The sequence below is a fragment of the Mastomys coucha genome, unplaced genomic scaffold, assembly GCF_008632895.1.
Source record: "Mastomys coucha isolate ucsf_1 unplaced genomic scaffold, UCSF_Mcou_1 pScaffold20, whole genome shotgun sequence".
In the NCBI taxonomy this organism is placed as follows: Eukaryota; Metazoa; Chordata; class Mammalia; order Rodentia; family Muridae; genus Mastomys; species Mastomys coucha.
Window position 1 is genome coordinate 109,313,509 of NW_022196903.1, and position 15,260 is coordinate 109,328,768.

At 39.4% G+C, this 15,260-nt stretch overlaps 1 protein-coding gene across 2 annotated transcripts in view; it reads right to left on the reverse strand.

The window, feature by feature from the left end:
* Tmcc1 (transmembrane and coiled-coil domain family 1) overlaps positions 1 to 15,260 on the reverse strand; it is a 188,179-nt gene that overhangs the window by 83,491 nt on the left and 89,428 nt on the right. Inside the window, exon 1 of one of the 2 annotated variants that reach the window (XM_031383046.1) lies at positions 13,525 to 14,072. The exons of the other annotated variant lie outside the window; for it this stretch is intronic. Coding sequence (XP_031238906.1) covers positions 13,525 to 13,563 — 39 coding nt within the window. The 5' untranslated portion in view covers positions 13,564 to 14,072. Of the gene's footprint in view, positions 1 to 13,524; positions 14,073 to 15,260 lie in introns of those variants that run through there. 2 annotated transcript variants of the gene reach the window in all.

Sequence of the window (15,260 nt, forward strand, 5' to 3'; positions counted from 1 at the left end):
CAAACATCAGAAATAATTAATGGGATAAAGAAATAATATGCCCTCCTTTGACTGAAGTATCACAGAACCTAGCAAAATTACTCTCAGCAAATAATCCAAAGATAAACTAGCAAAGAATATGAAAAGAGAAAAAATAAGCTAGACAGCTGGCTCAGTGATTAGGAGCCTTTGCTGCTCTTCCAGATGACCTGAATTTTGTTCCCAGCACCCAGATGGTGACCCGCAACAGATTATAACTCCAGCTCCAGGCTGATCCAGTCTCTGGCCTCAGCAGGTACTTGTACTTCACGTGCACATAGTCCAGAGACACATACACATAATTAAAAATAGTAAGAGTATATATCCGGGCAGTGGTGGCGCACGCCTTTAATCCCAGCACTTGGGAGGCAGAGGCAGGCGGATTTCTAAGTTCGAGGCCAGCCTGATCTACAGAGTGAGTTCCAGGACAGCCAGGGCTATACAGAGAAACCTTGTCTTGAAAAACCAAAATAAATAAAAAATAAGAGTATATATCTTTGAAGACCTCAGTACTCAGGATGAAGAAACATGCACATCAAATAGTTTTGAGTTCAGCCTGTTTTACATAGCAAAGTCTAGGTTAGTCAGAACTATGTAGGAAGACCCTATCTAAAACAACAACAAAAATGATTGAATGAATAAAAATATTAAAAAAGAAAGAAGATTAAATAAGTGAGCTAACTGCTGCTGTACATGTGAAAATAAAAGTCTAAAAACAAGTCTATACTATTCCACAATGAAAAAAGCACCCAGTTTTAAAAAAAAGAAAAGGGTCATGAGACTTTAGAATAGATAAAATCATAAGAAATAAGTGTATTAAAATCTATATTTTTAAAGGAAACCTATTGAGAGAGGTGGGAGTTCCAGGAGAGTTGAGGGACAAGGAGCCAAATAGAAATCAAGATAGAAAATGGAATCAAAAACAAAACAGAAATCAAGACTAGGGATAAAATAGTTACCGACTGCAAGAAGTACAGGGATAAGGAGAGCAACTAGAATACTGAATATGCTATTTTGTAGAATTAATTTCAGAACCATGTAAGTGTTCTTTATAAGATTAAATTAAACAAAAATGGAGAGGAAAAAAAGCACACCCCAAACTCAGTGTACAAAGTGATACTGAAAAAGCTAACAACCCCCCCCACCTGCCAGTAAGCTCAACACTATCAAATTGACAAATTAACACAAGGAAGAGGTTTGTCTCTTTTCAGCTGCCGTCCAAGCACCACAAAGATGCCATGTGCACATGCAGAGCTTCCTAAGGAGAAGGAAGACCATGTGTGGAATAGTTCCTTAGCTTCTGTGATAATAAAGACAATGCTGTGGCCATGTCTAGACACTTATAAGTCTCTTTCATTAGTTGATCAGTTTAGTCAAGTCATCTATGCACTCTGCAGTTTTCTATAAAAATATCATGCTATGCATGTTCAATTAATGAACTACTTTCCCTTTTTGTTGTTAGTGTTGCTTCCTTTTCTTTTTTCTTTTTTTTTTAAGATAGTCCCTCTATGTAGCTCTGGCTGACCTGGAACTTGCCATGTAGATAAGAGTGGTCTTAAACTTGCCAGTTTTCTTGACTGGATAGTCTTCAGAGTTTTAGGATTACACACGTGTCACTATGCTTGGCTAATATACTCCCTTTCTTCCTGTAGATTACCTTCAACATATAAATTAAGAAGCTGAGCCTGACTGGAAATTATGTGAAATTTCTAAATAATCAATAAAAATATGTTGGAGAAAAATAAGGAGAAAGAGGAGGAAGAGGAGGAAGAAGAGGAGGAAGAGGAGGAAGAAGAGGAGGAAGAAGAGGAAGAAGAGGAGGAGGAGGAGAATCTGGAAGTTGTCCCTGCCTCAAGAAGCTATCATTCGGTGGAAAACAAAGGTGAATCAAAACAGTGAGATATTTCTTGGAGGGAGCAGAGGAATTTACCTAAGGCATGTCCGGTCAGAATAATTAAGTGAGCCCAGTGAACAATCAGAGCCTCTGTAGGTGTGCTTGTTTGTTAGGAATGCAGGGTAGAGAGTGGCCAGCAAGGGAGTGGAGAGGGCTAGGAAAAGTAGGCAAGCACAGAACAGCTAGAGCAGGACTCACTGACAAGTAAACAGGAGCTCTGTGTGGCTAGTGGGAACATGGACCGGAAAGGCTGAAAGATAAAGCTGAAGAGGTACATGGGACTAGGTCCTAAGAACCTTTCTAGATCATGCCTGGACTTTCAATGTGATCGTTAGGATCAGTCAAGAATTTCAGTATAGAAGTACAATAATTAAATCTTTCTGAATCATTCTTAACAGATACATGAAAAGACATAGGAGCTAGGAGACCAGCTAGTTAGAAAGATACTAGTGCAGATGCATGGGCATCTAGAAATGAACTACCAGGGAAGTGTTCAGAAAGTAGAACTGATGACCTCTCCTGGTGTAGGGTATGTGGGGGAGAAGAAACAGCAGACAATGCATATGTTTGTCTTGAGCAACAGGACACACACAGCAGGTGATACACAGTAAGGCTCGTGCTTAGCTTTCTGTCATTGTTACAAGTGCTTGAGATAATCAACAAAAGCATATCTGTCAGTTTCAGAGGTTTTAGTCCATGGTATGGTTGTGGTGACACGAGCATATGACAGAACAAAACTGAGAGAGGGAGAGACTAGAATTTTACTATCTCCTTCAAGGGTGTGTCCCTATGACCTCAAGTCCTCAGACTAGCCTACACTACTTAAAGATCTACCACCACTCAGTAGGCCCACAGCTGGTAGCCAAGTCTCAGCATGTGCCCTTTGGTGGTTACTTTAGACCCCGACTAGGACATATAACTTGGTGGGGTGGGCAGCAAAATTGACTTCAGACTCAAATTAAAGCAATCAAATACCTGAAAAGGTAGGTACAGGAAGAAAAGGGGAGGAAAAAAATGAGTTCAGTAGGAAATCTCCTACAACAAATGTCAAGCAGGCAATTGGCTCATCCCTTCATTTCTCATTCAATCCACTGAGTTTCTCACAGGCCCCATATCTTCACTGTCCCTCTGTTGCAGGGCATCGATATCTCCTTCTCTAGACTCCACACTGTGGTGATCCTTTAAAAGTACAAATCCCATGTTATTCTCTATTTAAAACTTGTATGTATGTATGTATGTAACTATGTCTTGGTAATGGGAACTGAACACAGGGGACATATACTTGGTATACAACTACTGAGTCACATCACCCTACTAAATTTTAAAATGAATCCTAAAACAAACTCCCTATAATTGCCCCCAAATCTATACCTCATATGGACCCTTTCTTCTCTATCAAGTGATTTGGTTAGGGTTTATTTACATTAGGCAGTTTCTCCCTCAGCTTTTCGTAAAAGAGTTGTCCCACTTTCATTACATCTTTTCCCCTGAACAGAAACCCTGGTCTTTGCCCTCACATCTCATCTCTAACATTAATCTTTTAGTACCCTGATCTAGGGTCTTGTAGCATTTATCACCATCTGTAATCTCCTTTGATTGGTCACTTCAACCTACCTGAGAACAGTGACTCTATGGTTTCAGACCTTGTACAGATGGTACAATTTTCAATTAATGTATGCTACGTGAGTTAATAAGTAACAAAATAAACAGAAATAAAGCTTAGCTCAGAAGAAAGGTCTCCACTGGAGACACTGATTTAGGTATCTCCATATAGAACAACAAATTGTTACAATGATTAATGCCCATGGGAAGTACAGTATAGGGACAAAAGAAAACAGGAAATTCACATGAATATTTAAAGAATGAGCAGAAGGGAGGAAGGAGGAAAAAAGAAAGAGCAGACAAAAAGAAGAAGAAGAAGAAGAAGAAGAAGAAGAAGAAGAAGAAGAAGAAGAAGAAGAAGAAGAAGAAGAAGAAGAAGAAGAAGAAGAAAACTAGAAAAGTGTACCAAACTCTCAGTGTCACAGAGGGGACTTCTCAGTAGAAAAAGCAGTTTGGCACTAAGGAGAAGCAAACATGAAGTTGGATACTAAATGCATCTTTTAGGTACCCACCATGTGCTGGGGAGAACTATGCTAGGATACAAAAATTAACCTGAAAAAAATAGTGCAAAACTATTTAAGCAATGGCACAACCTGCCAGAGCAACTCTCAATCCCAACTGCAGCCCTCCCAGCATTGAAGGGATAATGAGATCTTAGCCACCAACTGCCAGTTACACTATCTACAATACAACAGACACCCTGACTCACTTCCACTACTGTCAAAGCATATCCCTTTCACTGATGAGAAAATTAATCCTTGGGACACATGCAGCCCTGAACAATTTCAGCATCTTCTTAGGGGAACACTTTGATCCAAGAATGCATGTTTATTCTAAGAATAATAAAATAATGGTTTTCTTTAAGGGAAATCCACAGACAGATTCTACCTCAAGGTTCCCCCCAAGATTCCAGGTTGGTTTTAGCAAAGTGCACAAAGCCCTGAAATGACTTAAAGTCACTAGACTTACTTCACTGCAAGGCAAAAATGTATTAGTCTCTTTTCTATTTCTATCTTGGACATGATGTGATGAAACATCATGTCCAAGGCTACTTATAGAAGAAAGAGTTTAACTGAGCTAATGTTTACAGAGGATTAGGATTTATGATGGTGGAGTGAAGGCATAGCAACACAAAAGCATAGACAAGGACAGGCAGCTAGAGTAGGAGCTGAGAGCTCACATCTTGATCCACAAGCAGAAGGTAGATAGTGTACTGGAAATGATGCAGGTCTTTAATACCTCAAAGTCAGAGACAATCCTCCAACAAGACTACACCTAATCTTTCACAAACAGTTCCACTAAGTGGTGACCAAATATACATATGAACCTTTGGGGGTAATGCTCATCTAAACTATCATAGCAAGTAAGCTCCAACTCCCAGGTCCGACTCAGAAGGCCCACACACAGGCCTTCTCTCTTAAAACAAGATCCTTGGACTTATTCCAGAACAACATTCCTGGACTTTCCTAAACTTGAACAGTTTAGAAGGAATTATGCAGCTGATCCCCTACCTTGCAGGACCTGTAGTCCAGGCCGAAAGCAGATGCCTCTTCTTCTAATATATACTGCTTTCCACTGACTTGCTTTGATTTCTGGGATTCTGCCTGAACTTCAGTCACCAAGGGTCCAGGGAAATCTTCTAGCTAAAGGAAAATTATTTTTCTTTCTTCTCTTTTGTTCCTCTCTAACAGACTATTAGTTCTTTTTTCTATATCATGTTGAGTAGTAGAGTTAAAGGCGTCTGCCAGGCAGACATGCTTAGCAAGCAGAGTAAACAAAACACATCCTGCTACGCTGATATGTTTTAACAGCAAACTATAACATTTAGAGTCTGAAAATTCCAAGGTCATTTACTTACTATGACATATTAATAGATTGGAGTCTGCAATAGAAAATAAAGCAGATGTGTCCATTTATTTGTTTACTCACTTCTTCCTGATTATAAATGCAATGTGACCAGCTGAGTCCACAGCTTCAAAGTTGGTAAGAGATAGGCAACTGCTAAAGATTTATTTTTATTTTTATGTGTATGGGTATTTTTATATGACTCTGCCTGCATGTATGTCTGTGTACCATATGTGTATCTGGTGTCTGTAGAAGCCAGAAGAGGGTATCAGATCCTGTGACTTGAATTATAGGTGGTGTGAATTGCCCTGTGAGTCCACTGGAAGAGCAGCCAGTATTCTTAACCACTGACCCATTTCTCTAGCCCTGATAGACAAATTTTAAGTATGTTTAAGAAGTGGAACTTGGGCTGGAGAGATGGTTCAGTGATTAAGGTAGCTGCTCTTCCTGAGGACCTGGGTTCAATTCCCAGCATCTACAATTGTCTGTAACTCCAGTTTCAGGCAATCCAACACCCATATACAGATATACATGAAGGCAAAACAATGCACATAAAATAAAAATCAATGAATTAATCATTTTTTAAAAGTAGAGCCAAGAGAATCACCTGACAAATTTCAAGAAGAAAGGAGATGGGAGGAGAAATAAGTAGCTTACATCTTTAGTCCCTACACTCAGAATACAGAGTTTTGAAGCCTGACTGGTCTACATAGAGTTTTCCAGGCTAACCAAGACTACATAAAGAGATTGTAGAGAGAGATGGGGTGGGTTTTGAGATTTTAGTCCTGAAGGATGCATGTAGCACTGAACTATGAAGTTAAGAAGAACCAGGGGAAGGGAGGACACCAGAAGTTTGAGTTTAGGGTACATTAAGTCCATCATGCAAGGGGAATAAAAATAAAAAAATTGTATTTGTATTTGTGTGTACATATATACATTACTTACACACACACACACACACACACACACACACACACACACAAGCAGTAGGATGAAATCACCAAGAAAGTAGTAAAATGGGCTGAGCCTAGGTAATAGTGGTATTAATTAAAAAACAAATTCAATATGATGAGGAAGAACCAGGGAAAGACTGAGGTTGAGTGAAGAGTGAGAGGTCAGTAGAAACCAAGTACATAGTACCCTAGAAAACAAGTGAAGAAGGTTTCAGTGCTACCGCTGTAGGCATGTGCTACCATGCCAGGCTTGGACCACATGGAATTTCTGTTCTTGCCTCCATCTTCTCAATCATGGGGTCATAAGTATGTGTCCCCATGCTTCGCTTTATGTGGTGAAGGGGATCCAGCTCGTCTCAAGTGTGTTAGGCAAGCACTCCACCAAGTGCCAGGCCTTCAAGTCACACTGGAAGAGAAAGAAGCTAAGATTCACTAATCCAAAATCCTTTAGGTTCAGCTAAAGACCTTAATTCACCCCTAGAACTTCTTAAATCCTCTGCAGGTTCAAAGGAAGAGTTCATCCACACCTCTAAATACAAATGGCTTAGCATTAACTTCATAAAAATAAGAGGCAGTCTGATAAGACAATGTTTTTTCCTCGACAGAGAGCAGCCTGCTCTTAAAAAACATTAAAAAAGTAATTGAGTTCTAATATGCCATTAAATGAGGAAAAATCTGTTTGATAAGGTGAGCTTCCAAAGGACTTTTGTTTTCATAAGAGATTTCAGATCTTCTGAAAGGATTAGATGGGGGAAATGTGTATTTTCTCAGTGTCTAGAATCTAGCATTTCCACTGAGCTTGCCTGCTGTTTTAATCCAGAGCCCACAGAACATTAAGCCTAGACACTAAGGCCATGACATTAACAACTACTATATATAATTAGGTTCCTTTGGATAGGTGTTTTTCCTTGGGTTTTTTTTTTTTGTTGTTGTTAAGCAAATAGCAAAAATCATGTAATTTCATATCAGAATCCAAGACAAATCTTAATAGGAATCAAATGACTTACTCATAGTCACAAAGCCTACATCTGTGTTGGTAGTAGTCATGAGTGCAGCTGCCTTCAAAGTCATATGGTCAACCCTAGTTTACTTAGTTACAGGGACAAAGAACATTAGAACAACTATTATTAAGTGAAAGGGGAAGCTATGGGGTACTTTCTATTGTCTATGCTTACCTTTGTATTTCAGACTTATTTTTGCAAGGAAAGACAAGGGACTTAGTTCATATAAAACACAGGATAGAACAGCCTGAAGTTTAGTAGAGATTTTCTGTGCTATGCAAAGTCAATGTTATCCACATGGTTTTATTCTTACTCAGCATATTTTGCAGTAATATCTTTTATAAGTCCTTGGGCATAAGAGAAATTAAGTCCTAGCCAAGTCCAGAGTATTTAGCTTAAGAGAAAAAAATTTTCATGTTCTTTTTTTTTCTTTCTGTTTTTCGAGACAGCATTAGTCTGTATAGCCCTAGCTGTCCTGGAACTCACTATACAGACCAGAACTCACTCTATGGCCTTGAACTCAGAAATCCACCTGCCTCTGCTTCCCAAGTGCTGGGATTAAAGGTGTGCACCACCACTGCCCCCCAACTCTTCATGTTTTTATGTAAACCAAAATAATTAAGATTAAAATTACAATGCATCACACATGGAGCTCCTGTGCTCAGCTGTAACAGTTAAAATATGTGGCTACCTTTTTCTTCAGTTCATAGCACCTGCTTTCAGAATACTATCATTAATTTACTGAAAGAGTCCTCATTCACTCACTCTTTTTTTTTTAATGAGTTTGTGATTCTCTACTGCAGATTTCTGTGTTGTACACAAAGAGGAACTTCCATCTGTGCCCACCTTAGGGCTAGGAGGACATCAAATCTCAATCATTATCTTTATGTAAAATCACTGGTGATAATTTTCACTGAGTGAATCTGGAATTTCCTTCTAAATGTGCAAGATAGCCTCACACCCAAGTCTCTCAGGTCCTCACGAACAGGACAGCACTGCTGCCAATTCAAGACAGCTTATACAAAAGGAAAGAAAATGGGAAGAAAAGGGGCACATCTTCCTCAAATGCCAGTATAAGTTCTGAATATAAAACTCCATCAGGGATAGAGTGATGTCTCGGTGGCTAAATGACCTTGCTACTAAGCCTGACAACCTGAGTTCTATCCCCAGGATGTACAAACTGGAAGGGGAGAGCTGACTTCATGTGTGACCACATACATGCAAATACAGACAGACAGGCCCGCACACACTTATACTCACACTACCACCACTCTTAGTACTTAAATTAATATAGTCCTTTAAGAGTTTTCAGGACACTTTGAAGTGTGTCTGTACACTGATCTTCAAAACTAATACTTAGGTACACATAATTCCAGTTCCAACCTAGTCATTTAATACACCCACCTCTCCCAAGAAACTAAAACCCAACTTAACCAACAAGAACTGGCACACCTCTGAGGATACTTAACAACCTTCTTGGGGAGCATTTCCTTTACACAGTTAAGAATTTATTATTTTAAACTTGTAAGCTTTATCTCCATTACTGAATCACTTCAAGGCAACTCTACACATGTCTAAACTATATTTCTCCTTCAGCATATCTTACTGCCCAATGTATTTGCATATGAGAACCATTCTCTACCCTTGACACAGGTGTATGTTCAGAATGTATCTTATTAAAGATCTAATTTCCTGAATCAAAATGCCATTAGTATTCCTATTTGGATTTTGTAGTACATCAGAAGTAATTTAAATATTACACTTGATGAGTTCAAATTCTAGAATGTATAGTGATATGTGCACAGCAACCAATCACAGAACACTATTTGATTTAAGTCTCCTAAAACACAAGTCAATGATTATCAGGAAGATGCAACATTTATTTTCTAGTAAAATACAAATGCAAAGTATTTCATTTACAACTAATAAGTTCAGCAGTGTAGAGAGGACAATTTAAATGAAAGGAACACAAAAAGATGCTGCGTGTCTACTGCTTGAAAGCACCCAACCAATACTGACTCCCAACCTATATATCTGAAGTTGTAATCACATAATACTGTATCATTTGCTGTATCCATAGTGTTTATCATTGAGAAGGCAGGTTTAATATATTTTTTTAAAATTCTAAAGGCTAGTGAGGTGGGTCAGTGGTAAGGATACTTGCTGTCAAGTCTGAAAACAATCGTGAGTTTGACCCTTGGGACCCACACACATGGTAGAAGAGAGAACTGACTTCTATGGTTTGTTCTATGACATTCACGTATACACCTTGCCCCTATAACACACGATTTTTTCTTTTTCTTTTTTATTTTTTGAGACACAGTTTCTTTGTGTAGCCTTGGCTGTCCTAGAACTATGTAGAGCAGGCTGTGCTACAACTCACAGAAATCTGCCTGCCTCTGCCTCCTGAGCACTGGGATTAAAGGCATATGTCACCACTGCTCAGCTACACACAGAAATTTTAATTGCAGTAAAATAAACATAACACGATTTAGCCCTAACTTCGTGTTTTGTGTGTGTGTGTGTCTGTGTGTGTATTACATGCACATGAGTGTGTGGGTACACATGTCTATCTGGAGGCCAGAAGAGAGAATGCCAGATTATCTTCTATCACTCTCCATTTTATGTCCTTTCAGACAGGGTCTCCTAGTCAACCTGAGGCTCACAGTTCTGGTTAAAATGAAAGACAAGTGAACTTTCACGATATGTTTGTCTTTGCTTCAGTGCTGGGAATTCTAGCTCAGGTCTTTATGCTTGCAGAGCAAATGCTCCAGCCCTTTATAAAGAATACTCATAAATGACTTTAATTAATCTATTCAGTTTAGAAATACAAGATCCCTTTTATTTTTACTGATGAGAATATATTTACAGAAAGATTAAGGAAGTCATGTATGCCACTATAACATACTACCAAAAAAAAATCAATAAATTCAATAAATGTCTTCTGAAGAAAAAATAGTTTTTACTGAAAATCCAAGTTATTATCAATAATCTATATTTTTAGAGAATAGCTATAATTTCAAAGTTTCTTTTGCTGACATCAAACTGATAGCAAAAACAGGACATTATGAAATATGGAAAGGGCACTTATGGACTAAAATATTGTAGTTGCTATACACACCTAGATTGTTCTCAGCAAATCAACAAAACTGGGAAGGACCTTAGCACCAATCCTTAGTATTCCCTTTATGGGCAATACTAAATACCTTCAAGGCATAACTGCACATATTTTCTGGGTTTCCACCATATGAAAGATTTAAACATGACAAAGGAAAGCTCTCAGATGGAATGGGAAGGAAGTCTGGTAAGACAGAAAAAGAAATCATCATGGTTGAAGAAGTATTCTGAGTGCTCAGCAGGCTGCTGCACACCTGTAATCTCAATTCCGGAATGCACTACCAGAAAGACAGGAACGCAGAAAGGGAAAGAGGGATTCTCTGAGATTAACTACTTTGAATAAAAATATGAAACCTGAACTAAGTGGAGTCTATTCAGAGTATGTCTGAAAGTTACAGTCAACAACAAGCATTGCCTTATTTGTTTTTCTTTACATAAACAGAAAGAATTAAAAAACAAAAACATGCTACCTTTGGATGTAGGGTTGTGATCTCCATAAAAAGATATGGTCGGAAGCAAAATCTCATTTTAAACATTTTTTACTTTTTGAATGCTGAGAAATAATTCTCGTACAAAAGTAAATGCAAAAGGCACATTACTGGAAACATTAATCAATTTAAGAATCAATAGGAGAAGGCTCAGAGGTTAAGAGCACTGATTGCTCTTCCAAAGGTACTAAGTTCAAATCCCAGCAACCACATGGTGGCTCACAACCATCTGTAGTGAGATCTGACACCCTTTTCTGGTATGTCTGAAGACAGCTACAGTGTACTTAGATAAAATAATAATTAAAAAAATCTTTTAAGAAAGAATTAATAGGAGAATTAAGTGAAATTCCCACACTGGAAGGTGCTAGATCATTTTGGCTCATCTAGATGTTGAACAGAAAGTTTTCCTTAGTGAATATCTCTGAAGTAACACACAGTGGAAAAAAAAAAAAACTAGCAAGGAAGAAAATGATCTGAAATAGCAAAGAAGCTGGGATCTACTCAAGGAGATCAGGTAAACACACCATCCTTGGGAGTAAAGAGTTTTTGTTTGTCTTTACACCATGTCCTGTTTGGTCTAGAACTAGATACCTAGAACAGGCAGGCCTTGACTTCTCGAGAGATTTGCCTGTATCTGCCTTCCAAATGCTAGAAATTAAAGGTGTACTAAGAAGAGCTTTACTTCTCCTGTACCTTCATATTTCCCTTCTTTTTTCTTAGCCTACCTGTGAACAATAACAAGTCTACAGGAATCACACGGCAAGTGAATTCAGGATCAATAGATGCAGAGGTTAAAGCCACCACAAACCTTTACAAATATTTCCTTCCACAAATTTCTATCTACTGAGATATTAAGAAAATTACATTCTTGTACAAGATTCTTTTTTACTAGCAAAACTATGTGTGTGGTAGAGCAGAGGCAGTTAGGTCTTTAAATCTCAGTGAGTATAGGAAAAATTCAGTGACATTCTATTCAGGTCTTCCTCATGTTCAAATGCCTTACAAATGGTATTATTCACCATTGAGTACATACTAAATCAAGGGCACAAATTTCCTAAGGGTTTTCCACAACCATCTATAACAGGAACTGTAAACACTGTTAAGGTTAAGTGGAAGGAACTGCTCTGCTCACCCTGACTCTCTCTATGTATACGGTACTCCCATCCCTTCTTTGATTCTCTATGGTACACTGTGCAGCCATCCTTCACCGGTTATATGTAGACTGTGCTCCTGCCGCTAAGTACCCTTGTGTAAGTAAGTCACAGTAACATACAATAATCACTGAGGAGTATTTAAAGCTAAAAATAATAACCTGGAGAGAAGCTTCAGCAGCAAAATATTCAGAATACAGTTATGTTCTAGATAAGTGATTATTGCTTGCCTCTTAGCTGTTAAGACTTTCCTGTGTAGTAATGCCACAAAAGTCCCTACAGCACCTGCTTATTACATGCACCACATCTGAAAATACACCTCTAAAGAATACTGAAGGAATAGCACAGGATTCTTCTTCTCATTGGTTAGGAGAAATGTGGGCCTTCTGTGCCTCCTCATATAGGCACCCAGGATGAGAAATACATTTCAATATTCCTAAAGTCCCTGTCAGGCTGGTATCACGAGAAGCTGTCACATAGCTTGAGTAAGGGGTGCGGGCAAGCATGCTGCTCCTTCCACTTCAGTTACACTGGTGTCACCTGTGAGCAACTAAGATTTCCTCTTAGGATCCCAACACATTGTAAGATTTAATAATTCTGATTAACAGCCAAAAAAGTTAAGAATATCTACAGATGGACTATTTGTTTACACTTCTGTCTACAGGAAATGTACTGTGGCACAATTTAGCCACCAACTGCCATGTCTTTAAAATAAAGCCTGTGAAGAACACAATGGTTTCTGAAATAAAGTTTACCTCTTACCTCCTCTTTCCATACAGCCTCTGCATTAACTAATGATAGAGTTAAAACTACAATACCGACCGGCACCTACGAGAGCCCACCGATAAAATATCTTTTAAAGAGGTACTACACTTTATTATTTTATATTTAAAACTGACTGTTTAAGTTAGAACTCTCTAAAGAGCTGCTCCACCAGCTTCCCTAAGGCTCCCTACACACTTCACTGGGTATCTAAGTCTCTACACAACCCCTTGTCTTAAGATTTTCTTGTGGGTCTTGGCTTCTTCAACTGTTTTGTACTTTTTTTTTTTTTTTAATTTAGTGAAATGTGTATGAAAGCCCTGATTCCATAGAGGAGGCAGGCTTTCTTCTGTTGGTCTACAAGCTATTATTTTGCTAATTAAATATATACTTCTGACCTACAATTATTTCCTACCCACATTCTCCTGAAACTCTATCAGGGGTACATATGACAAGTTGGTCCAGATTTGAAGATGACAGCTGCAGTTTTAGGGGTACACAGCCTGGGGCTGACAGTGCCGGCAGCCTTCAGCTTTGTGTCCATCAGATCAAAGAACAAAAGGCAGCGCTTCCTCTCCAGACGTTCCTTAGCACTAGAGGGAGGCAGGCTTGACATAAAAGTCCCATCAAGAAAGGAAGCCCTGCAGAAGCCAGTCAGAGTTCCCGGTAAGACACACCAGAAAGCTGACCCACCTTGGAGAGCTGCCGCCTGAGGCTAAAGCGCTGGACCATGGTCGTGAGGATCTCCTAACAAAGCGATCTACCCAGCAAGGGTGTCTTTTTCTTCTTTTATTAAAACACAGCTTCTTGGGGGAAGTCACTGGCGGCACATTTGAAGGCTGACAGAGTTCGATGGATTCCCCAGGAGTCTCAGCAAACTTGGAAGCACTTCATTGTTCTGCGGAGACAGCACAGCCTAGGAGCGGCAGGCGGGGCGGATCCCAGCCCGGTGCCAGGCTCTCCCCGCACTTCCTGTGTCAGCTGGAGGGTCCAGCCGTAAGGACCACCCCTTCCCCTCCCGCCAACCTTCAGGCAGGGTGCCGGGTACCACCTGAGCCTTGGGTCTTTGCTCTTGAGGCAGAGGCTGGAGGCTGGAGGTGGGTGGCACCTGCCGGTAAGACAGCATCTGCTGCCGGGTTCTAGAGTCAGGGCCCGGTCTCCACCCAGGTAATCCCTGAGAATAGAAGGGGATGGTGGCGAAGGGGGAGAAGAAGGTTGGAGCGCCAGCCGCCACCAGCTCCAGATCTAAACGGAAACTCCTCCCAGCTGACTCGCAGCTGTGCGGCTTTGTCTAGTATAATTGGCCGAGCCTTTCCTCTTATTCACCGAGAGGCTCCAGTGGGAAGGAATGTCAGGTGCAGGGAGCATACTTGGACAGTGACTACAATTCTGGGCTCAAGTCAAAGGCTAAGGCGGCCTCCAGAGGTGAATGCTTGTTGGAACAAAGTATTTTTAAAAACTGGCACATAAACCATATAGACCAGCTTAGAGTGCATCGATTCAGATAAAGGGAAACGCTCTTCTTCCTCTAAATGAGCCACCCTCCTCTTCCAAATGAGGACAGAACTTGGTCTCCATGGGTTTTGTGCCTACAATGCTCTTTATTTCTATATGTTATTATATTCTTCAGTCAAGAAAGTGGAAAAATTAATTTGAAAACAAAATAAAGTTTCTTGCATGGCTATTCTTAATTACTCCAGTCCCCTGCACTGACTTCCAATTACTTACAAATAGAATGCAAGACGCTCTAGTGTCATTCTACAAAAACAAAGTGTCCTTGGAATCACTGACAAGTTACACCAAATTTAAACCAAGGCAGGCTCCAAAACAAATCTTGCCTCTTAAAAACCATAAACAAAAAAAGAGTTGCCCTGCTTAATAAAACTTTCAAAGCTTGAAAGTAACAACTTACAGCAACTATGACTAAAAGTGGAAAATGGCCCATACTTATAATGAGTATGCAACTATAACCCGATACTGCAACAGATTAAAACAGTGGTTCTCAACTTGTGGGTCATGACCCCTTTGGGGGTTATACAACCCTTTCATAGGGTCACATATTAAATATCCTGAATATTAGATATTTATTATATCATGATTTATAACAGTAGTGAAATTACAGTTATGAAGAAGCAATGAAAATCATTAATGTCTGGGGGTCATCATAATATGAGAAATTGTATTAAAGGGATGCGGCAACATTAACAAGGTTGAGCAACACTGGATTAAAATAATTTCAAAAACCAGATACACTCAAACTAATAGAAAAGAAAATGGGGAAAGAGCCTCGAGCACATAGGCACTGGAGAAAATTTCCTGAGCAGAACACCAATAGCTTATGATCTAAGATCAAGAATCGAAAAATAGGACCTCATAAAATTGCAAAGCTTCTGTAAGGCAAAGGACACTGTCAATAGGACAAAACAGCA